Here is a 23,113-nt window from a genome sequence, read left to right as displayed (position 1 = left end):
CGCACCCGCACGCGATTGGTTCCTTTCCGCCCTGCGCCCCGCCCCTCACGCTGTGCCACCCCACCCCAGGGTTGACTCCGCCTCTGCCTGACGCACAGCTCTGCGATTGGCTGCTGCCCCGCCCCTCGGTGACGATGCGCCTCGCGATTGGCTGAGGCTCCGCCGCTCCTGACACCCTGCCCGGTGATTGGCCGTGGCGGCGCGCGGCCCGGTTTGAACCGCGGCCGTTGTGGCGCCGCCATTGGCACGGGCAGCGGCGGTTCCAGGTCAGTCCCGCGGCCGCCCCGCGACACCGGGCAGGGCCAGGCCGGGCCCGCTCCAGCCCCGCTCCCGCCCCGGGGCTCCCGCTCCATCCCCGAGCCCCGGCAGGGCCGCTCCACCCCCTCTCCACCCCACCCCCGGGCAGGGCCGCTGGGGGTCCCCGCTCCGTCCCCGCTCCCCCGGCGGAGCCGCCGCCCCGTGTCCCGGCCCGCCTCACGGCGCTCGTGTCCCGCAGGCCGGCGATGGTGCGGGAGGACGACAAGGGCATCCCGGTGCGCGTGGCGCTGCGGTGCCGGCCGCTGGTGCCCAAGGAGACCAGCGAGGGCTGCCAGATGTGCCTGTCCTTCGTGCCCGGGGAGCCGCAGGTGAGAGGCTCGGGGGGCTCCCCGGGGATCCCGCAGCCCGGGCGCGGTTACCAGCGCTGCCCCGTCCCTCTCCTCCGCAGGTCGTGGTGGGCAATGACAAGGCCTTCACCTACGACTACGTGTTCGACCCGTCCGTGGAGCAGGAGGAGGTTTTCAACACAGCGGTGTCGCCTCTGGTCCGAGGCATCTTCAAAGGTTTGTCCCAGATCTTGCCCGTTCGGAACCTGCTCTGCTCCACAAAACGAGTGGGGTGTGCTCTCTGAGCCCTCTGGTTCCCGAGGCTGCCTGTGTAAGGCAGTTTCCATGGAATACCAGAATAATTTGGATTGGAAGAGACCTTAACGATCAACCAGTGCCACCCCTGCCATGGGCAGGGACACCTTCCCCTATCCCAGGTTGCTCCAAGCCCTGTCCAGCCTGGCCTTGGACACTGCCAGGGATCCAGGGGCAGCCACAGCTTCTCTGGGCACCCTGTGCCAGGGCCTCAACACCCTCATAGGGAGGAATTCCTTCCTAATTTTCCTCTGGCAGTGGGAAGCCATTCCCCCTTGCTGTGTCACTCCAGGCCCTTATAAAAAGCCCTTGTCCCTCTTTAAGAATAACACAATGAATTGATAAACATCCTGTCTGGGGATGCTGCAGTGGTGCTGGGGTGGCAGAGAACTTGTGCTGTGTTTCCATTTAGCTCTAATAAAGCAACATCCAGCCTTAAAAAAAGAACTGGAATAATCATTTTATCTGTGCTTTACAGAGTTTTCATTGCCTTTTTTTCCCCGTCTGAGTTCCTGACTGTGATCTGTACTTAAGCTGATGTAAACTGAGAATTTTCTGGAAGGGTGGTTTTCAAAAATGCAGCTTTCTGTCCTCACATGACTCACTTAGGTGCCCTTTGTTCCCCCAGGATACAATGCCACTGTCTTGGCCTACGGACAGACAGGATCTGGGAAAACCTACTCCATGGGAGGCACCTACACAGCCAACCAGGAACATGAGCCCAGCGTGGGGGTCATCCCCAGGGTCATCAAGCTGCTCTTTGAGGAGAAACAGCATAGGCAGGATTGGGACTTCGTCCTCAAAGTTTCTTATCTAGAGGTAAAAGTTTGGTTTTTGTCAAGTTATGACTAAAGGGAGCTTTGAGGTCACCTCCTTCAGGTAACAGATACTGATTAAATCAATCTCTAAGAGTCCAGGAGGTTTTGTCAGGAACAGAATTCTGGTCCAAGGCATCTTTCCCTAAAGGGGAAATGAGTAGAATGTGATGCCAAATTAGCCCTAATTTCAGCATAACTGCACCTTTCTTTGGCTGGTAACCCAGAGCTGCTCCTCTGCTGCTTCCAGATCTACAATGAGGACATCCTGGACCTGCTGTGCCCGTCTCGGGAACGTTCCCCGATCAGCATCCGGGAGGATCCCAAGGAAGGCATCAAGGTCTGCCCTGCTGGCTGTGGGAGCAGGAGGGGGTGGCAGGGCTGGGGACTGAAGGGGTTTAGGTGTCATTTTCTGTCATCCCTAAAGCAGTGGGATGGGGCTCATCCATGTGTTGGGAGCAGCGCAGAGGGATCCGAGGGGATGGATTCTCAGGGAAAGCACAGCTTGCCAAGGAGCACATCCAGTCCTTCCTGCTCATCCTCTCTGTGGTTTGTGTCCCTGGGAGCTGCCTCTCCATCCCTTTATCCACACAAATCCTCACCCCATCTGCCAGTTTCCCCCTTCTTGTGACTGGCATAGCTCCCAGCTTGGCCTGGGATATCCATGGATTTGTCTCTGGAGCAGGCAGAGGAACTTGGGGGGTGTTTAGGAGTAGGTGCTGTGATTCCACGTTCCCAAAGTGAAATTCAGAAGCAGTTTTCCCTGGGAGTCTCCATTCCAGGCCCCTGGCTGGAGGTGACACACATTCCTGGGGATGGGCTGGCACAGCCTGAGGCCGAGGGAGGTTTTTCTGATCCCAGGTGGGACAAAGAGGAAGCAGAGGATGAGCAATGTTTCCTTCCTGGCTACAGATTGTGGGGCTGACAGAAAGAAGTGTCACTTGTGCCCAAGAGACCGTGTCCTGCCTGGAGCAGGGGAACAACTCCAGAACTGTGGGATCCACGGCCATGAATTCCCAGTCCTCCAGGTCCCATGCCATCTTCACCATCTGCATTGATCAGAAGAAGAAAAATGACAAGTGAGTGTCATGGTGCAGCTGGTAAGAGGGACTTTCCCAAAATCTCCTCATCGCGGTCCTGAGCTGCACTTCTCAGGGCAGTTCCATTTTTGGCTCTCTGAATTTTCAGCTCCTGGGCTGCTCCTTTTCCAACTGGGAGTTTACCTGGGAGAATAAAACAGTTTCTTTCTGCCCTAGAAATTGCAGTTTTCACTGCAAGCTACACCTGGTGGATCTTGCTGGCTCTGAGAGACAAAAGAAAACCAAGGCTGAGGGAGACAGACTCAAAGAAGGTCTGTGGGCTGGCACTGGGGGAGTTTGGGTGTCTTCTCACTTGGGAGTTAATAAAAGAGCAAAGTGCTTCTTTAACCCTTTAATCTGCCTTTTTAACCTTGCTGAAGTTTTAATAAGAGCAGGAAATGAGGAGTTTGGAGCTGTTGAGGTAGCTGTGCTCACTTTGAGCTTTGTCTGCAGGAATCAACATCAACAGAGGCCTCCTGTGCCTGGGGAATGTCATCAGTGCTCTGGGAGAAGAGAATAAAAAGGGGGGGTTTGTCCCCTACAGAGACTCCAAGCTGACCAGGCTGCTGCAAGGTGAGAGAAGATGATGACAAAGCCTAAATTTACAGGTGCTTTTTAAATAACAAAGCAGGAGAAAACCCCACAGCTCAGAGCTGCTGCTGCAAAGGGATTCATTTATTTAATTCCTCACTGAAGCCAGAGCTTTCCTGGACTCTTATTTGAGGTTGCAAATGCAGTGAGATGGGCTCAAAAGGAGTCCTGCTCTCCTGCACTTTGTGTGACAGGAGGAAACAAGACAAATCCAGGGCATATTTTTGGTGGGGAGAAGGAGGAGGAGAAGTCTGGGAGCAGAGATCTATTATTGTACCTTAATTATAGCAACTCCCTGGGTGGTGCCACAGCCAGAATGCAGCTCCAGCTGTCTGTGCCTTCCCTGGGATTTGTTTCCTTGGTCTGAATATCTGGTCTTTATTTTTCAGTAGCTGGGATTTGTCTTCTAATGCATTTTATTGAAATTACCCTTTAATTTGGGCACAGCTTTGGTAATGAAATCACTGGGTTTTTTATGGTAATTACATCATTTGGTGCAAAAGCTCTTCAGTATCTTCCATGTCTGAAAGTACCTCATTAAAAACCTGGATTGGGCTGGATGTGGGGGGTGGGTTGGGCTGGATGTGTGTTTTTCTGGTCAGTAGCTTTAAGGAGCCAATTTGTGTAAAACCAAAGGATGAAGTTCATGCAGCTTTGTGATCTCTTCTTAGCCAATAATTCCTTAAGTTGGAGAAAATTCTGGATATTCGTGGAGGTCTTGTTACTGGAGGGGAGAAGGGAGGGGCAAGCCTAAAAGAACCAGGACAGCAATGGCAGAAGGAAATTATTAGGGCAACAGCTGGGGCTTCTGGGGTGAAATCTATGGTTTCAAAGCCCAACTTTGGCTTTTAAAAACCCCCTTAAGTACAGAACTGACTGAGCAGAGGAGAAAGTAATGAGTGGCACCAAAGTCCAGCTGTTTAATCTGCATTTTGGGGGTTGGAATCCTTGAATGATGACACTTCACTGTCGTTGTTGCTCTGTGGCAGCTTTGATGCTGTTTCTCTTCGTCCCCAGACTCCCTGGGTGGGAACAGCCACACGCTGATGATTGCCTGTGTGAGCCCAGCAGACTCCAACCTGGAGGAGACCCTGAACACTCTGCGTTACGCTGACAGGGCCAGGAAGATCAAAAACAAACCCATTGTCAACGTGGACCCCCAGGCAGCTGAGCTGCACCAGCTGAAACAGCAGGTACTGGGGGATCCCTCTGGTTCTGAGCTCAGCAAACATCCAGGGAAGGCACAACCTCCTCAAGTATGCAAAATATCCCTAATGTGCATTGCTCTGTCTCTGGAGGTGGCTGGGAGGGGAATATATGGATATTTCTTGGAATTTTGCAGCAGTTGCTGTGGTTTAAATTTCCCTTCCACCCAACAAATCATTGCTTGGTGGGCTACAGGCAGAATTCGAAATACAGAGATGGTTTGGTGCCCTCCTGGCATCTCCTGCCTGCACCCAGCAGTGGGAAGGGGAAGAGTTTTCCTTGGGGTGATCCCAGAGGGAAGAGAAGAACCTTTTATTTGAGGAGTAAATCACTTGGAATACTGTAACAACACCACTCCTTTCCACAGGCAGTGGTAAAGTGGGAATTACAGAGCAGGTGAGTCAGGAAGACCCATCATCCATGGAGTTGCTACATTTACAAGCAATAACTCTTTGTCTCTGTAGGTCCAGCAGCTGCAGGTGCTGCTGCTCCAGGCCCACGGAGGGACCCTCCCTGTGTCTCTCAAGTAAGATTTGTTATTTCATGTCCCATGGATCTGTGCTTATCCCATTCCAGAGGAGCCTCTGGATCACCTTAGCTCTGGGCAGTGCTGTGGAGTGAGGGGAGAATAAATTGATTGCTTTTTTTCCCCCCTCTTTTTTCATCCTTACTGGAATTCCCTGGGATATTTAATTTTGTAGCAAACACCTCAAGATTGCAAAAATCTGTTGGAGGAAGTAAAAGAGGAACCAGGAACCACCTCCTGAATAAATACTTCTCTGTGTAAATAAATACCCATCCATCCCTCTTTTCCTCACCCCTGTACCCCTGAAGGTGGGACAGCTCCACCTCCGTTATCCTTAAAAGCACAAAATCTGGGACAGAGTTGGATTGTGCAGCTGTTGTGTTCTGGGGATGTTTCAAAACCACGTGCATGGAGTTCACAACCTCTGTTTGGAGGTTCTTCCTGCACTCTGGAAGTGTCCAAGGCTTGGACAGGACTTGGAGCAGCCTGGTCTGTGGAAGGTGTCCCTGCCTATGGCGGGGGTGGGACTGGATGGGCTTTGAGATCCTTCCCACTCAAACCCCATTCTGGGCTAGTTATTGTAAATTATTTAGGGGATAATCATTGTTTTGGAGGTGACTTCAGTGCTGTCACAAAGCCCTGGCCAGGCCATGCTCACACCCAAACTGCGCCTCGCTGTTGCAGTGGCCTGGCCCCCTCGGAGAGCCTCCAGTCCCTGATGGAGAAGAACCAATCCCTGCAGGAGGAGAACCAGAAACTGAGCCAGGGGCTGAGTGAGGCTGCTGGGCAAACAGCACAGATGCTGGAGAGGATCATCCTGGTAAGTTCAGCTGTCCCAGGAGAGCTCTGAATTGCTGGGAATGAATCAACAGCAGCTCCTGTCCCTGTGGTGCATTGGGAATCTCTCTTTAATGTTCCTTTCACATTGATTCCAAGTCAGTCAGAACCAAGAGCCTTCCAGAGTCTGTTGGCCTTTAGATCTGTGACTTCAGTGGGGAAAGGGAGACCTGAATCTTTCAGTTTTTAACATTTTAAATATTTTATTTTAATATTTTAAATCGTGTTTGCACACCTGTGCTCTCCCTTCCCCACCATGCTTTTTTTTCCTACTGCCTGCAGTGTCCATCCCTGAAAAAATGCTGCTAAATCCCAACTGGTGGCTCTGACCATGAAAGATCTTTCAGTGCATTGATTTTCACACTGCAAATCTTCTGGTGCAAATTAATCAGCTGAGTCCTGGCTTCTTCTACAATTCATTATAATTCTGATTTCTCCTAGACAGAGCAAGAGAATGAGAAGATGAATGCCAAGCTAGAGCAGCTCCAGCACCATGCTGTGTGAGTGTCCCCACACCCTTCTCCTGCAAAAACATCCTTGGGAATTTGATGGTTTTAGTGGGATAAACTGGATCAAATCTGCTGGGGTTTGTTCAGCCAGAATTAATTCAGAGGTTGGGTGGGGGAAGTTGTTCCTCCCTGGCATGTGTGACACAAACTGACGCAAACATGCCATGGACTTGTTCCCACATTTCCAGGTGCAAGTTGGATCTGCAGAAGCTGGTGGAGACTGTGGAGGATGAGGAGTTGAAGGAAAACGTGGAGGTGATCCGGAACCTGCAGCAGGTGCTGGCTGAGCTGCAGGTAAGGCTGAGCCCAGGGAAGGGGTAGTTGTGCCAAGTTACTCAGGAAATCTGGGATTCCACTCCAACAGCTTCCCTCAAGGAGCCCAGGAATTAAAAGTATGAAGTGACTCTTGAGATCCACTTCAAAACTGTCCTGTTGTGCTTTAGTGCTGCAGAAAGGCCACTTGTGCTGCTCCTGGCTGGGGGGGGAAAGGAGGAGTCTCCATGAAAAAACCTGATATTGGAGATCAGAATGGATTTACAATCCCTAAATTGGATGGAGTGTTGTAAACTTGGTGATTTTTATGGACAACATAAATTGCAGGGACCTGAAATTGTTAAATAGAAGCTTCCAGGCTTTGTCTAATGGAGGAATTTCAGCTCTCCTTCACTGGACATTCCTCTGTCCTCTCCTGTGAGGAGGTAGCTCCCAGTGCTGGAGTTCAGGGAAGATTTCAAGGAATGGCTTTTCCAACCAGACAAGGAGGAGTTTCCTCCCTCTCCTCCAGGAGGAGGACAATGGTCTCCTCTTTCCAGAGAGGTTCTGGCCGGAGGAGAATCACGTTGTGCTTTGCCATGATGTGCCAACAGTCTGTTATTTCCTTCCTTTTACTTCATATTTCCATTTTCACCCAAATTTTCTTCTCTCTGTCCAACAGAGTGAAAACGCTGCGACCACAGAAGCTGCTGCAGAGCTGCCAAACTCTGAACAGGATTCTGCAGGTGTAAGTGGGGGCTCAGCAGTGCACACCTCACTGGGGCACGGTTTTATCTCCTCCTCACTTTTATCTGCTCCCTGCTGCTAATTTTCTAGCCCAAATGCTTGATAAATCATCACTCCTGTCTGTGCTGTTTTAAACTCGATGTGTTCAAGGTCAGGAACCTGTTCTCGTTTCTGAATATTTAGGTTTTTTACATAAAAATGCATTTGAAGTGCTCTGTAGAAACAGAGATGATGTTATTGAAGAGCTCTGCATTGGCCTCTCCTCATGGCTGTGTCTCCTGCAGGAAGCAGAAGTGGGCCAGGAATCCAAGAGAGCCTCCAACGACTTCAGCACCCAGCACGCCCTGCGCCAGGCACAGCTCTCCAGGGAGCTGCTGGAGCTCAACAAAGCCCTGACTCTGAAAGAGGCCCTGGCCAAAAAAATGTCTCAAAATGACACTCAGCTGGGGCCCATTCAGTCCCAGTACCAGGTAAAGCTGAAATCCTCCTTGTTCAGTTTGTTTTCCCCAGTTCACGCTGGGGAGGGAAGGGAGGAGATCTGTCCTAAGGAACCTGTTCTGATTTGGGTCTATTTATTCCTTAAACTGGATCCCTGCTCCCTTGGGCAGTTTTCCCTGCTGTGCTGGGATCTCCCATCTCTGAAAGGATTCAGTCAGGATGTGGCCACAGTGACTCTGGGCACACCAAAGCTCCAGAGGGTGCTGGACCAGCCCCTGTGACCCTCACACAGCTCTTAGATAAGGTGTGCCTGCTGCAGAGGAATGGGGTTTTTAAAGCCTTCTCTGTCTTAAAGTTTTGCCTCAGGGTGTCTTTTCAAGGTTTTTATTTAGAGATTTATTCCTCTTGTCCTTTCTAGACCAATATCAAGGATCTGGAGCTGGAGGTCAGCAATTTGCAGAAGGAGAAGGAGGAACTGGTCCTTGCTCTGCACATGGCAAAGAAGGACATCAACCAGGCCAAGTAAGAGGGCTCTGCCTGCAGCTCTGGGGGGTGTTAATGTGTCAGAAAATCCAATGTCTTGCACTTCCATGATCAGTGAAAGCTCTTTTGATGTAAAAGTGTCCCTTTAACGTGCCAGGAGCTGCAGAGAAGCCTCCTGTGGGCTTTCAGCAGCAGCAAAGGGGACAGAGGTGACATTTTTCATGGGGTGTCTCTGAAGCTGGAGAGGATTTGTTGTGGTTTCTCTCCAGGCTGAGCGAACGGCGCCGGAAAAGGCTCCAGGAGCTGGAAGCACAAATCAATGAGCTCAAGAAGAAGCTGAATGAGCAATCCAAGCTCCTGAAGCTGAAGGAATCCACGGAGCGCACGGTGTCCAAACTGAACCAGGAGATCAGGGTAACCAACAGGCACCTCTGACTTGAGCCTCTGCAGACAAAGCAGCTCCCAGGCAGGAGTCCCAGAAATCCCAAACAGGAATCCCAGACAGGAATCCACTTTCTGTTTAGTCAGACTGAAAACAGCAGTTTTTGGCAAGATTCATTTGGCTACATGACCACAATAGGCAGGTGGCTACTGAGATTTGGGAGGAAAAGAAGTCCAAAGTATCTTCTGGCACTTCTGATTTCTTGCCTCAGTCAAATCATTTGACTCCACTTTGATTTCCCTAAATTGTGCCTATGTTGGTCTTCCCTTTATGCCTAAAAAAATCCCTGTTTTTTAGTACTTTGAGAGTGTCCTGTGTTGGGAGCACTCTTAAGATTTCCTACCTGCCACTCCCCACACCTGGCAGGGATGGGGGGAATGGAGGTTGGAGCTCCTCAGAATGTAAATCCTGGATAATTCTTCCAGCCACTGGTGTTTTTCAGGAAATGAAGCAGCAAAGGGTGCAGCTGATGCGTCAGATGAAAGAAGACACTGAGAAATTCAGGCAGTGGAAGCAGCAGAAGGACAAGGAAGTGATCCAGCTGAAGGAAAAGGTGAGCAAACAAGCCCCTCCTGCTGTTCCTCCCTCCAAAGGGGTGCTGTGAGGTTGTTTAACTGGGAAGCATCAGTTAAAGCACTGGAAAAGTGCTGGGAATGCTTTGAAGAGGAGCTTGGCTCATGTGGCTGCCACCTTTCACCACCTGAACTTGTTCATGGCTGGAGATCTTCAAGCTCACCACAGCTGTGAATCAGCTCTAAGGCAGAAGGCAAAAATAGTCAATATTTGAAGGATTTAAAGCTGTAGGGTTTGGCCCCAGCATGGGAGGTTTTTAAACTTCCAAAGGAACGTTGGACCTGCAGGTTGATGAAATCCAGCTGCTTGTGGTGGCTGAGTGCAAAGGGCAGCAAACACCTGGAGTTCGGTGTCACAGCAGTTCCTGCCCCTCAGTGCCTCACGATGCTGGGGCTGGAACCCTGGGGCTGCAGCCTTTCCTTTGTCATGGAAAATGGGACTTTTCCAGCTGTTTTTCCTTGCAGGACCGAAAGAGGCAATATGAGCTCCTCAAGCTGGAGAGGGATTTCCAGAAACAGGCCAATGTCCTCCGGCGCAAAACAGAGGAGGTGAGGAGCCAACATCTCCTGGAAATTCCCAACCAATCCCTAAAGTCTGCCAGGTGGGGCTGGAGGATGGAACAGGATACACAGAAACCTCTTAAAGGAATTTAGAAGCTGGAAAGAAAAGCTTTTCTCTCTGTGGAGAAATCCCTATTTCTGCATTGTAGCCTTTGAGGCATCCCAGTTAAATTTGCTCCTTAGAGGCCAAATACCTCTGGGTACCAGATGACTCTGAGTCCCAGGCTTCTGTGGCAAATCCATGTGGATGCCCAGGGTAGGACGTGGGAAATGAGTTTGGGTGGTGGATCTACAAGGTTGCAGCTCCAAATCCTTTCAGGGTGGCTTTGTAAAAGAAACGCATCTTTCACCCCTCATTTTGGGCGTTTTCTTCTACCTTCAGGCCTAGAAGCATCTTCTCTGTAAAGGAGGAATGGCAGCAAAGGAAATAAATCAAGGAGAGGAGTCCTTGAGTTAGAGGATAAATTGAGATTTATTAACCTTGTGCTGTCACTGTCCCAGTGTTTGCCCTGGGCTGGGAATCCCTCCTGTTTCCAGCTGTTGCAGATGATTTGCAGTCCCTGTTCAGCTCTTTGTGGCATCTCTTCCAGGCAGCAGCTGCCAACAAACGCCTCAAGGATGCCCTGCAGAAACAGAAGGAGGCGGCAGATAAACGGAAGGAGACCCAAAATCGGGGCATGGAAGGAATTGCTGCACGAGTCAAAGTGGGTGGCAGCGTTTTTGCATCCCAGCACTGGGCAAACTGGGATTTGGGGTGGGTGCTGCTGGCCTTGGTGGCTGGAGCACAGCAGGAGGAACAGGGAATTGCATTGGGATTATTCAGTTTCTCTGAAATGCCTTCACGGAGAAGGATTCAGACCTGGAGCTGAGATCAGCCGCTGGGTTTTGGGGGTTATTTTTCCAGAGCTGGCTTGCAAATGAAGTCGAGGTTCTTGTCAGCACTGAAGAGGCTCGAAGACACCTGGCAGACCTGCTGGAGGACAGGAAAATCCTGGCAAAGGAGCTCCTTCAGCTGAAAGAGAAGAAGGAGGCTGGAGAAAACCCCCCTCCAAAGCTCCGGGTAAGAGGGAAACTCTCCTTTTCCCACCCCACACCTCTGGCTGTTCAGCAATATTGGGTTCGTTATTCTCACTCCTACTTGACTTGTTCCCTTAGGAGATAGGGATGGAGCCCATCCTTGGCTGCCCTTGTGGGAGAAAGGGTTAATGTTCTTGTGCTCTGACATGTCAGGGACAAGAGGTGCTGAAGGAACTTGTTGCTTAATGGAATTACAGAAAATTTTGTCCCTGAAAGGGCAGTCAGGCTTTGGAGCAGCTGTCCAGGGAAGTGGTGCAATCAGCACCCCTGGAAGTGTCCAAAAAACATCTGGGTGTGGCACCTGGGGACGTGGGTGACCTGTCAGTGTTGGGGCAATGGTTGTTCTCGACACTCTTGGGGAGCTTTTCCACCCTCAAGGACTGTGAGGGACATGAGTGGGTCACACCCCTTAGCGAAGGCTTTTGGGAGGGAGCAGTGGAATTGCAGCTGTGGGGAGATGCCTGGAGGCTTTTCCAGCTGGAATGCCTGTAACTGTGGGATTTCCTCCCCTGCTCCTGCCCCGTACCCGTGCTGTGACCCCACAGAGGCGCACGTACTGCCTGGCCGACCTGCAGGCCCCGGACACGGATCTCTCCATCTCCAAGCAGATCGAGAGCCTGCAAACGGAGATGGAGCTCAGGTAAGGCACTGCCACACAGCCCATCCACACAGCCTTGCCTCTGGCTCTCCCCTCCTTTCCATCCCAACTCCCTGGGAGATGGAAGAGGATGAAAAACACGCAGGCTGATGCTGGAAATGATGAGGGGAAGGTGTGGGTTTTCCTGGCTGGAATTTTTCCAAAATGTGGGGAAAATACTCAGTCACTTAGACTGGGGTTCTTGAGCTGTTGGTGAGCACTTCTGGGGGAAAAACCTCCACTTTTATTTGGGAATATGAAGTGGAGGCAAAACTCCCCAGGGGAGCAATGCAGGCTCCAGGTGCTCTACTGAGCAGCAAAAATCTCAATTTAAACTATTTTATTTAATATTCTGGGAACAGTAACACTAGCCCAGACACCAGCCCTGGTTTTCTCCTGTGTTGTAACTCCAAATCCATGGATTCTTCCCCAGGAGTGCCCAGATAGCAGACCTGCAGCAGAAACTCCTGGATGCAGACAATGGAGATCGGGCCAAGCAGCGCTGGGATAGCATTGCCACCATCCTGGAGGCCAAATGTGCTCTGAAGTATCTCTTGGGAGAGGTAAACCTTGGCTTTTCCTCTTTTATCCCTAAAAGCAAAGGCTCTAAGTCTGCTTAGCCACAAATGAAAGGAAGGAACCAAAGGAATTTGAGTGGAGCTCTCCTGTAGTGGATGAGGTTTATTCCCCTCACAAGTTTGGATTAAAATGTTATTTACTGGGGAGAGAAATGTGAAAAACAGGGAAGGGGGAAGTGGAATAGATGAGGGTCTGGAGACAGCAGCTAAAGCTGAGCTTATGGGTGACTTACATGGGAATGGGCAAATGGGAAAAGACAAATTTCAGAAGTGGAAGAAAAGAGAAAAATACTAAAAATTCTTCCTGAACAAGCAGGGAAATGAGAGCAGTGCTGGCTGAGGTCAGGGGAGCAGTGGAATTGGTGTTGAGCTGGGAAAAACTTGCACAAGACTGGTGATGGGGAAGAGTAGGAAGTGGGGTGTGGTGGGATCAGGGAAAGAGCAACTAAGGACAGAATTACCTGTTGCTCCCTGGTGCTTGGAAATCAAAGGAAAAGGGTGAAAAGAAAAACACTTTGTGTGCTGCAGGAAAGGGAGGTGAATTCAGAGCTGTGAACAACACCCTCAGCTCCCTGGTTTGCCCTTCCAAAGTGTCTGGCTCTGAATCTCCCTGCCCTCCTTGGTGCTGAGGGCTGGTCCAGCTCCTGGGGTGGCTGGAAGTTACAGGGAGGCTTCCCCTCCATACTGCAGCACCTGTGCCAGCAGGGAATCCCTGTGCCAGCAGGGAATCCCTGTCCCAAGCCATCCCTTGCTCTTGTTTTCCAGCTGGTCTCCTCCAAGGTGCAGGAGAGCAAACTGCAGAGCAGCCTGGAGCAGAGCCAGGCCAGCTGTTCTGACGTGCAGAAGATGCTGATGGAAGAGAGAAACCACACAGCAGAGCTGGAGACAGCCTTCCAAAATCAGATTTTGGTGCAGGAACAGCAACACCAGGAAAAGGTGAATCACAGCTCATGGAAATCTTGGAGTCTGGGACTGATCTCCAGGTCTGCTCAGGGAGAAAGGCAAAGGGGATGTGCTGAAAGGAAGCTGGTGCTGAATATCAAGTCAAATTTTGCTGGATTTTTGCAGATGGTCCATTAAAAGTCAAAGAAATCCCTGTATTTATCCTGTGCAAATTGGTTTACTCAGTAACGTTCCTCCCACTTTAAGTGAGGATGTTACAAGATCACTTTTCAAGTAGGTCAGGGGGGAATTGTGCTGGAAGTGGCAGGAAGTTCCCCTGAGCCTGGACTTTGATGCCAAGTGTTTCTTTCAGGAATTCACTCCTGTTTATTCCAACTTGCTTGTAGGTTCTGTACCTGCTCAGCCAATTCCAGCAGAAAGAAGCAGCAGATAAGAGATTGGAAGATTCCCTGAATGAGCGGGAGAAACAACTGCAGGAGCGACTCCAGTTCCAGGTGCAGTGGCTGGGTGTGGCTGGGATCCTTTGGGATACCTGGAATAGGAGCAGGATTGTGTATTCCCTTTGCAGAAGCCTGCATGGGGTGGTTGCTGTGCAGGCTGGAATAGCCCTGGGGGATTTTCTCTTATTTCTCTCCAAGGAAATAAATTTCCTCTTGACCTACAAACAGGAGGAAGAGCTGGAGAAAATGAAGGAGATGTGTGAGAAGAACCAGGAACTGCTCCGGGAAAATGACACTCTGAAACAGGTAGAGCCTTGTACAGACACCAGAGCCCTCTGGCAGCTGGGTTTGTGGATTTTGCAGAGCTGATTCTTGTCTCTTCTGACAGAAACTGCTGCTCCTCCAAGTTGCCAGTGGCCAGAAGCTCCGGCACATCCAGCAAAGGCCACCTGAGTCTCCAGACTCTTCTTTTGATTATGTTCCACCCAAAGTAAGAGGCTGCACAGTTTGTATTGCACCTGAATTCTTTGCTAGAGTTAATCTTGGCTACTGATAATGTGGTTTTTTTCTTTGTCCCAAGCTGCTTTTGCCAGGCACTTGTTCTGCTCATTGAAGTGGCCCCTTCTGTCCTTTCCAGAAGACCCAAATACCTGCATTAGTTTTTTGATTAACAAACAAACCCCCAAACCTGTTTCCTCATTGTAGTTCTGACTCTGTATCCTCCTTCACAACCCAGGTTGTTTTTCTGTAGCGTTCCCAGTCTTTAAATTGTGGAGCAAGGCATGTGTGTCACAGCAAGGTTTGCTGCTTTGCAAAGAGACAAATCTTAGTGCTGGGAGGAAGAAATGATTTAAAACTCTTTGGACAGGAGTGTGACACTTGTTTTTTGTCACGTGATGTGACAACTACTCAGACTTCCAAGGATTTGTCATCAATAGTTTAAATCGATTGAATTTTCAATCCTGATAATTGGATCTTTTTTTTCCCCCAACCTTCTTGGCTCTGAGGGACTCTGAAAACCTTAATAAAATCAAATAAAACCTTATTAAAATATAAAAATTATTAATAAAATATAACAGTGTGATTTTTTTGGGTGGCCTAACCCCTCGTGCTCCTGTGTTACAGCCCAAGAGCCGCCGGCAGACCACGGCCAAGCCCCGGGCACCCAGCCCCGAGGTGGATGTGGAGGAGCTGCTCTCTGACTCTGGGGAACTGAATGATTCCGACTGGCTTCCTGGGAAAGCAGGCAGAGGAGCAAGGAAAAACCTCATGGGGGTAAGATCCAGCTGCCCTTGGTCCAGTGTCTGCTGGGGAATCACTTGCTGTGTCCAAGGATTGGGTATGGAGTGGGGAGATGTGGTGTCTCCACTGCTCCGAGTGGCAGAAATGGGTTATTTGGGTGCCTTAGGATATTTGTGACCTTCCCACAGACACAGCAAAGGTCAGCAGTCAGCAACACCTTCCTGGACAGGTTTTCCCTGTCCAAGTCACCCTCTCCCATGAGAGATGTGTTGTGTCCTGCTGCCTGTGCCTGAGCTGGCCTCTGCTTCAGGAACAGCCCTAAGAGCAGCCAGATCCCTGCAGGGAGCCTATTTTAGGGAAAAAACAAACAAAGGGAGGACCTGTTGTGGATCCCTGTTCCCTCTGGGAATCTGCAGCTTCCAGTCCTGACAGAGCCTCAGCTTCCATCTGTCTGTGTCAGTCTGGAGCTTCAGCCTGTGGCTCAGAAAATTCCTGAGGCGTTTGGGGTGGGGACTCCCTCTTTTTGTGGAAGTGTGGCACAGAAACTGGGATCCTTTGAGATCACCTGAAATCAGGCACTGAGTAGCTGGAGGTGCTTATCCTATAGATCCTGAAGATGGATCTGTAGGCGGAAGGATTTTATTCTGGGTATTAGGAAGAGAATTATGCTGGGAGGTAGGACTGGCAGTGAAACACTTCTGGGGCAGCTTGGGGGTGTCCCTGTCCTTGAGATGCCACAGCTGGCGGGAGCTGGAGCATTCCAGGAGCATCCTGGCCACTGGATCCCCCTTCCCTTGCAGTGCTCGTGCAAGGGCCGCTGTGGGAACAGGCAGTGTGGCTGCAGGAAGCAGAAGTTGGGATGCACCGACAGCTGCAGCTGCGCCGCGGCCACGTGCAGGAACAGGGACCACGGCCTGGTGAGTGCTGCTGGCTCTGGGGGTGCCTGAGGGGCTGCAGGGCCTGGACTGGGGCTGGAGCAGAGCTGGATGAAGGGATAATTCCCACACAAGCATAGTTTGTCCAGACAGAGCACGTGCACTTTGCTGAAGCTCTGTGAACATCACTAATTAGTGCCTCTCTGGTAACTGAGGACAATTTTCCACTGCAGGACCAGGCTCTGCCACTGAGCGCAGACATGTGGAGATTCACAGCAGAGATTTTCCTGTTCCCACTTCTCATCCACAAATCTGAGGACAAATAATTTCAATTTTCCTTTTGGACTCAGTAAATTAAACTTTTGGACTCAGTAAATTAAACTGTGTCTTTGGCTTCAGACAACACAAAACCTCGACTCATTCCCGGATTTATTTTTAAGAAGGGAAGAGATGGTTTGGGGAGGGGGCTGTAGCAGCAGGAAGGTCCATGAGAAACTGATGTTCATTGGGGAAGCTGCTCCTAGTGGGAATTCTGCTCTTGGATCTCAGGAATCAAGTGGGGACATCCCACACCGCTTTAATTATTGCCTATGGAGCCCTAGCCTGAGCTGCAGCATCCTGTGGAATACTTCCCAGCCAGAGAGCAGGGGGCTGTGGTGGGAAGGGATGGGATGGATGTTCTACAAGAGCTTCACCCTCTGCTGCCCCTCAGGAAACCACAGCATGCGAGGAGCACAAAAGGGACTCAGAAGGGTCCTTGAAGCTGGAAGACCCCACGGAGGTGAAAGCAGGAGAGAGCTTCTTCCAGCCCGTGTGTGTCACTCCAACCACAAAGGTATTCCCAGGGAGCAGGGACAGCAGAGCTGCTGAATGAGGGATCTTGGAGGGAAATCCCCCCAGAGGAGAAGCTGCTGCTGGAAAACTCTGCACAACTGCAGGCAGCTCGTGTGGAAGGTTTGAGTTTGCTGAATTCCTATGTTTCCACACTGAAATGATGCCACAGGCTTGCCAAGTTTTCCTGCAGCACTTTCAGCGAGGAGAGAGGGGAAGTGAGGGGCAGGGTAAAATCACATCTGTCCGTGTGCAAAGTGACCTTAAGCTGTTGTGCTCTCTGACCTGGCACATCTCATTTTGCCTCAGCTAAACAAATTCCCTTGTCCCATTGGAACTCACCATTCCAACTGCTGTGTCTTCCTGCTGAATCTTGATATTTAGTCCAAAAGTTTGTCTTTTTCTTGACTTGAGTAAAAAATGAAGCAACTCTTGAGGCTGGCCTGGCACTTTGTGTCCTGCTGCCTCTGGTGGGTCACTGCAGCAGTGACTAATGCTGGAGATTGTTCCTTGTTTCCCACAGGTCCTGCAGGACATCACAGACCAGGAGGTGCTCCTGAAGATTCCCAGTGCTGCAGCCTCCCTCCTTGGGAGGGATGAGGAGTCCCAGGAGAACCAGAACCCCTTTGGGAAGAAGAAGAAGAGGATGCTGAGCAGTAACATCAGCTTCTTCTCAGGCTGCACCCCCATCAAGGAGGAGTTTAACTGACCTGGAGCTTTCCCATCCCTTTAGGCCATGTTCCTGGTGACTTTTGAGGGAGTTGGACTCTCTTGCTGGAGCAGCAGCTCCTGCCCCTCAGCAAGGGAGTCAAACCCTGCTTCTTGCTGGTCATGTCTCTGTAAATATTTGTGTGTTGGGGCCAGGGGCAGGGTAAGAATCTTTCCTCTGGAATTCCTGGAGTGAATGGAGGTGATTTTCCCGGTGCTTGTTGCCAGTTCCCTCCCTCCTCCCGAGCTGTGAACGCTGGGTACGGTTTCGCCTGTAATCTTGAACAAACTTTGCCTTTGCACTGGAGCTCTGCTCCTGCTTCTTCTCATGGAGCCTGGAGGAACTTTTCCAGCTGCCCTGGGAGATCCATGGAGCGAGGAGGCCCTGGCTGAAGTCTTAAACCAGCAGCTCTGAACTGGTCAGAGTTCAGTTCAGCTGACCAGTTTCTGACCTCTTTGGCTGCTGGACTGTCCTTATTCTATGAACTTAGACACCTAACCTATGTGAATAATGCAGGAATTTTAACTCTGGTTTGTAGTTTTAATAAAGGAATTACTAAAGAAACCTGGCTTGGAGTTGGAATTATTGTGCACAACAACCCCCAGCCCCCCTGGGCTCTCTGCACTTAAACTTGGTCTCAAAACCAGTCCAGGAGTTGCTGCCACTGGGCCCTGCTCAGGTCTTTCTGTCCACACACCCCAAACACGGTCCTGCTGCTTTTCCTTGCCCTGAGCCCTAAGTTTTGAGTCTCAGCAGAAAGAAAAGGTGATAAATATAACTTATTTTTAATTTCTTTCTCCTTCATGGGCAAGGGTGGTGATACAGCTGTGCCCTGGGGCATGCACAGGGATGTGGGATTTGGGCTGTAGTTCCCTGAGCTGAGAACTGTCTTTATTTACCTGTTGGATGAGGCCTTGGCCACCTTAGGCAAGTCCAGGATTGTTTGGGTTGGAAGAGGCCTTAGGGCTCATCTGTTCCCGCTCTCTGCCGAGGGCAGAGCCACCTTCCACTATCCCAGGCTGCTCCAAGCCCCCTCCAACCTGGCCTTGGACACTGCCAGGGATCCAGAGGCAGCCACAGCTTCTCTGGGCACCCTGTGCCAGGGCCTCTCTAGTCTCACAGGAAAGAATTCCTTCCCAAAATCCCACTTCACCTTGGATTTCAGTCCTCTCCCTGCTTTCCAAGTGTAAAAAGGCCCCGAGAGCTGTAAAATGTTTCCAAGTGATTTAAACAAGCATGGAAATTCTGAGGGCTTATGCCCTAATAGACAATTGTCCCATCTCAAATCCCATCCTATCCTACAGGCCCTCCTATTCCATCCCACTCTTTAGGCTCAATCCTGTGTCAGGAGTTTTGTGCTGAAGAACAGACAGGGATAAACAGCGGGTGGTGAGGGAAACTTGTCCTGTGGGAGGAGGGAGCATCCCCCGGGAATGGGGAGGGGACAGAGGTGACAGCAGGGCCATTACTTATATAAAAATTATATATTTATATAAAATATATATGTAAGATATCTATAGATAGAAGTATAGCTGTAGATGTGTGTATAAAAGACAACTGTCCCTGATAAACGTGAGGATTGTTGTGCATTATCACTGTGCTTTGTATGCATATTGTGGATTATACAATACCTAGTATAGAATATATAATGTGATATACTGCCTATATTACACAAAATAGATACATTTATGTACTCTGGTCTCTAGAACAGGAGGGGTGTGAGCCTGTGCAGGGGGTGGATATCCAGCTGTACAGAAACCAGACTGGGAGGGTTGGTTCTATATGGAACTTGTAATGATAAATAATGTTCTGGTATGGGAGCACATCCCATACCCACAGCGGTTAGAGAATGGTGTCTGAGGCAATATATAATTATAATATAATATAACAGTATAGTATGTTATAGCATATTATTATATAATATTATATGATATATATTCTATAATGTATATAATATATATTATATAATTATATTATATATATTATATATAATATAGCAGTGATGGGGGCAGCTCTCAACTCTGCTGTGATTGCTCTACAGGAGGTGTTGTTACAGATGGAAATGATTGAGCAGTGCATTAGAGGTGTGGCTGTTTATACACGTAAATATAACATGAGGGGGTATAATATAGTTCTAGTATACAGAATATATATATATATATATATGAACAGTGTATTTGTGAGAACAGGGTCTGTGAGAGCATGGAGGTGGTTAATTAAAACAATCCACATTATTTGGTTTATATGGGCAAACAGTCAGTGCTGCAACTTAAACATTGGTGTGGGAGGGGGTCTGAGAATGTAAACATATGGCCCTATAGAAATCATCAATAGGTGGGTGTATAAGACAAGTGTATAGGAATATTATATATGAAAGATGTTTATATAAAGGCATTATATATTATATGCAAAAGACATTGATATATATTACATCATTATACATTTATATGTATTAGTATATATATTTATATGTATTATATATGTTTATATATTATATATTTGTATCTTTATTATATATTGATATATATTATCTATTGGGATATAAAATATATAATTATATGCTTTACATTATACAGTATATTATTATATAACTGTATATGATGTGCACATAAATACACGTAAAATATAATGTATATGAAGTGTTTCTGTGCATGCACAATTAACTACTGTATATTCTCTATATAATCTATAGTCTATGTATTTTCTATATTTTATGTGTTGCATATGATATATATGAAAAATTAATTTATATATATTATTAAATATATGTTTACATGCTTTACATTATACATTATGATATATAACGTAGACATAATGACATATATAATAAAAAAATATATAAAATAAACATGCATAACTAATTAGGGTATATACTACATCTACTACATATTTTGTGGTTTGTTTGTATTTGTCTTATGTGTTTGTATGATACAGATGTTATATGCAAAAGGTATTTATATATTATATAAAATATATCATTATATGCTTAAATTACTTAGCATATATCATTGTATACTTTATAATGCATACATGAAATAATTGATATATTATATATGAACTGTTTGTGTGCATGCATAATTAACTACTGTGCATTCTCTATATACATACACTATATTCTATATATTTCATCTGTGTAAATACGTATGGATATATAAATATAATTATTAATATATAGATGTGTATATATATGAAAACTAAGTGTCTGGGAGAGTTTTGAGTGTACAAATACATCTGTGTGCACATAATATATACAGTTATATCAAATAATACATATAGATGAAAGATACGTATATATAAAAATAATACATGTATACATATGTGTGTGTGTGTGTGTATATATATATATATATAAATGATATATTAAAAATACCTAGAAAAGCTATAGAAAAACCCCTGCCCCCTCCCCCAGGTGTGTGCACAAGATACCAAGGCCGGGTTACAAACGCTCTCCACTTTATTTCCACACTCCCACGGCCCATCCGGGGCCTTCCCACCCATCCCCACCCTCTGGAGTCCGTGTGAATCCCACGGGAAGGGCTCCTATGGACCCCATGGGAAGGGCTCCTCTGAGTCCCATGGGAAGGGCTCCAGGCCCTCACAAGGCGTCGTAGTCGTCGTCGTCCTCGTGCTTCCTCTTGAGCGGGTTGGGGTCGGCGGCACCGGGCGGGACCATGTTGGTGGTGATCAGGATGTTCTTGGGGCCGATCAGGGATGGGTTGATCAGGACGTTCTGCACCGTGGGAGTGGTGGGAGTGGCTGTGGGAATCGTGGAAAGGGTTCAGTGAAAGCTTGGAGTGATCCCTGCGTTTTCCCTGTGTTGTTCCAGGCTAATAAAGCGCCGTGCTGCCAGAACGTCCCAGGGCATTCATCCCAAGAGGGAGGATGGGGAAGTGCTGGAGGGGTGAGGACACAAGGGGGAGAGGGAAACAGGAGCCAGGATGGCAATGCTCTGGCTGCCACTGCTGTGCTGGGAACGGGAATTAACACTGGAAGATCCCAGAATAAGGGAGAAGGGAAGCAATTCCCACAGCAGCTTGGCCAGAGCAGCTGTGGCTGCCCCATCCCTGGAAGAGCAATGTGGAAGGTGTCTCTGTCCATGGCAGGGGGTGGGACTGGATGAGCTCCTCCCTCCCGACCCAAGCAGCCTGTGGCTGTGTGATTATCCCTGTATCCAGCCCCAGGAATCCCAGGAATACCTGACTTCCCAGCGGGCTGGGAGGACGGGATCTGGACAGTGAAGCGCTGCCCCGCCAGCGACACCGGCGCTCCCACTTTGGCTGACACCGACACGGTCTGGGCTGAGGGGGTACCTGCAATTCAACAACCCACCAAAACAAACCAAAATAAATCCATAAACACTCCTAAAACTCCTTCCCAGTGGCACCTGTTATTAGACACAGTGGGAACGCCCAGGAACACAATGACATCGGATACAAGGAGTCAGATTTCCAGGCAGAGCTGCACATTTGCTCATTTTCCCACATTTACTCCAGCCCTACAGAATTCCAGACTATCAACATACACTAATTTTTAGGTCACAGCCCTAAATTTTAAGACCCTTTTAAAAATGGATCTTTCCCAGTGCTATTTAATTCAGCACCATGCTGGCACTGAGGAAAACAACCCTAAATTTAAGTAAAGTTCTTGAATAGTCCCTTAAATAAGGGATTTATCACAAATACAGAACATCTGTAATGCATTTATGTATAAATGTTATTATAACAATAAAGATTATATTAATTTATTAAATTAACTTTGTGATGCTGTCAAACAATATAAAGTCAGGAGGCCCCTTTACATTCCCTCAGGAGTTGAAAAGTGTTTTAAATTATTCCTCTGTTTTTCCTTCCTAAAATAAAGGTGGAAAACCCCAGTGGAGCTGTTTCCTACCCAAAGTGGGAGTGCTGGGCCTGCTGCTCACGGCACCCACACTCAGGCGAGGCACTGTGATCCTGCCTGCTGTGGAGGAGACCTGTGGGGAGAGAACCAGGGAGTCAGGGAATGGCTTGGAATAAACAGGAAAGTCCCCCCCCACTGAGGCAATGAGTGCTTCCCAGCAAAGGAAATATCTTCCCTCTAAAGCAGAAACAACTGAGGTGGAAGTAAAAAATACCCTTTAATAGCTACACCAAAGCCTGACTTAAGCCTCTGACAACCTGGTATTAAACCTGACAGTTCCTCCTGGACAGCAGGAGGAATTTCTTCCTGGAAAGGCTGGCCAGGCATTGGAAGAGGCTGCCCAGGGAGGTGATGGAGTCTCCATCCCTGGAAGTGTCCAGGGAATGGCTGGACATGGCACTCAGTGCTCTGGTGGGGATCAGGCACACGTTGGACTTGGTGATCCTGGACGGCTTTTCCAGCCTCAATGATTCAGGGATTCTGCAGTATTTCTTTAACACTAAAATATTCCCGTATTTTAAATTCACCCACGTTTTAAAATTTCCCAGATTTTAAAATTTCCATTTAAAATTAACCACCAACAATTTACAAATCCAGCCGGGAGACAAAGAGCACCGCTGGCTCCAAACCGACGCGCACACGCCAATATTCACCCACACCTTCCAGAGGCACGCAAACCTGCAATCCCAAAACCCTTCCCAACCCCCCAGGGGTGAAGCCCGAATCCCTGAACAATCCTTACCTTCTTCTGCAGGGATTTGAGGCGGTAGTTGGGGGCAGTCAGGCAGTACCTGTCGGGTGGCAGCCGCGGGCCTGAGTACGGCTTGATCAGTGGCAGCGGCGTCTGGTTCTTCTGCCGGGCAATGTCCAGCAGGAACTGCGGAGACACGGCCTCATCCCTGTGTCCCAGGCTCATCCCTGTGTCCCAACCTCATCCCTGTGTCCCAGGCTCATCCCCGTGTCCC

The 23,113-nt window shown here is 48.8% G+C and overlaps 2 protein-coding genes across 2 annotated transcripts; one reads left to right on the top strand and one right to left on the bottom strand.

The window, feature by feature from the left end:
• The first annotated feature begins 185 nt into the window (after positions 1-185).
• LOC121673206 (chromosome-associated kinesin KIF4) lies at positions 186-17,813 on the top strand. The gene is made up of 31 exons (XM_042046315.1): positions 186-266; positions 497-626; positions 707-821; positions 1,528-1,718; positions 1,965-2,054; positions 2,627-2,793; positions 2,971-3,065; positions 3,247-3,366; positions 4,402-4,577; positions 5,055-5,116; positions 5,801-5,936; positions 6,395-6,453; positions 6,651-6,756; positions 7,397-7,462; positions 7,746-7,931; positions 8,318-8,421; positions 8,652-8,796; positions 9,267-9,377; positions 9,862-9,945; positions 10,548-10,661; positions 10,862-11,017; positions 11,580-11,674; positions 12,105-12,234; positions 13,015-13,185; positions 13,539-13,646; positions 13,821-13,898; positions 13,981-14,082; positions 14,718-14,867; positions 15,635-15,751; positions 16,422-16,544; positions 17,064-17,813. The coding sequence occupies exons 2-31, from the start codon at positions 504-506 to the stop codon at positions 17,247-17,249; spliced, it is 3,666 nt and encodes a 1,221-aa protein (XP_041902249.1). The 5' UTR covers positions 186-266; positions 497-503; the 3' UTR covers positions 17,250-17,813.
• A 2,876-nt stretch (positions 17,814-20,689) lies between these two features.
• LOC121673208 (transcription initiation factor TFIID subunit 9-like) lies at positions 20,690-23,103 on the bottom strand. The gene is made up of 4 exons (XM_042046317.1): positions 22,891-23,103; positions 22,140-22,221; positions 21,446-21,559; positions 20,690-21,005 (listed from the first exon to the last, which is right to left on the bottom strand). The coding sequence occupies exons 1-4, from the start codon at positions 23,062-23,064 to the stop codon at positions 20,845-20,847; spliced, it is 531 nt and encodes a 176-aa protein (XP_041902251.1). The 5' UTR covers positions 23,065-23,103; the 3' UTR covers positions 20,690-20,844.
• Between the last annotated feature and the right edge of the window lie 10 nt (positions 23,104-23,113).

This window comes from Corvus kubaryi, unplaced genomic scaffold (genome assembly GCF_017639235.1).
Source record: "Corvus kubaryi isolate FWS band 111438036 unplaced genomic scaffold, C.kubaryi_AGA036_p1.0 65280, whole genome shotgun sequence".
NCBI classification, from domain to species: Eukaryota; Metazoa; Chordata; class Aves; order Passeriformes; family Corvidae; genus Corvus; species Corvus kubaryi.
The sequence above is the reverse complement of the archived record's forward strand: the minus strand, read 5'-3'. Positions and strand labels throughout refer to the sequence as shown.

Excerpts from the sequence above, each read along its gene's own strand:
- LOC121673206 (XM_042046315.1), top strand. The coding sequence starts at position 504 with ATGGTGCGGGAGGACGACAAGGGCATCCCGGTGCGCGTGGCGCTGCGG. Across the intron at positions 8,422-8,651 it reads AAGGACATCAACCAGGCCAA|GCTGAGCGAACGGCGCCGGA; the intron begins GTAAGAGGGCTC and ends GTTTCTCTCCAG. Across the intron at positions 8,797-9,266 it reads AACTGAACCAGGAGATCAGG|GAAATGAAGCAGCAAAGGGT; the intron begins GTAACCAACAGG and ends GGTGTTTTTCAG.
- LOC121673208 (XM_042046317.1), bottom strand. The coding sequence starts at position 23,064 with ATGAGCCTGGGACACAGGGATGAGGCCGTGTCTCCGCAGTTCCTGCTG. Across the intron at positions 21,560-22,139 it reads GCCCAGCACTCCCACTTTGG|GTACCCCCTCAGCCCAGACC; the intron begins GTAGGAAACAGC and ends GTTGAATTGCAG. Across the intron at positions 21,006-21,445 it reads CCAGCCCGCTGGGAAGTCAG|CCACTCCCACCACTCCCACG; the intron begins GTATTCCTGGGA and ends CGATTCCCACAG.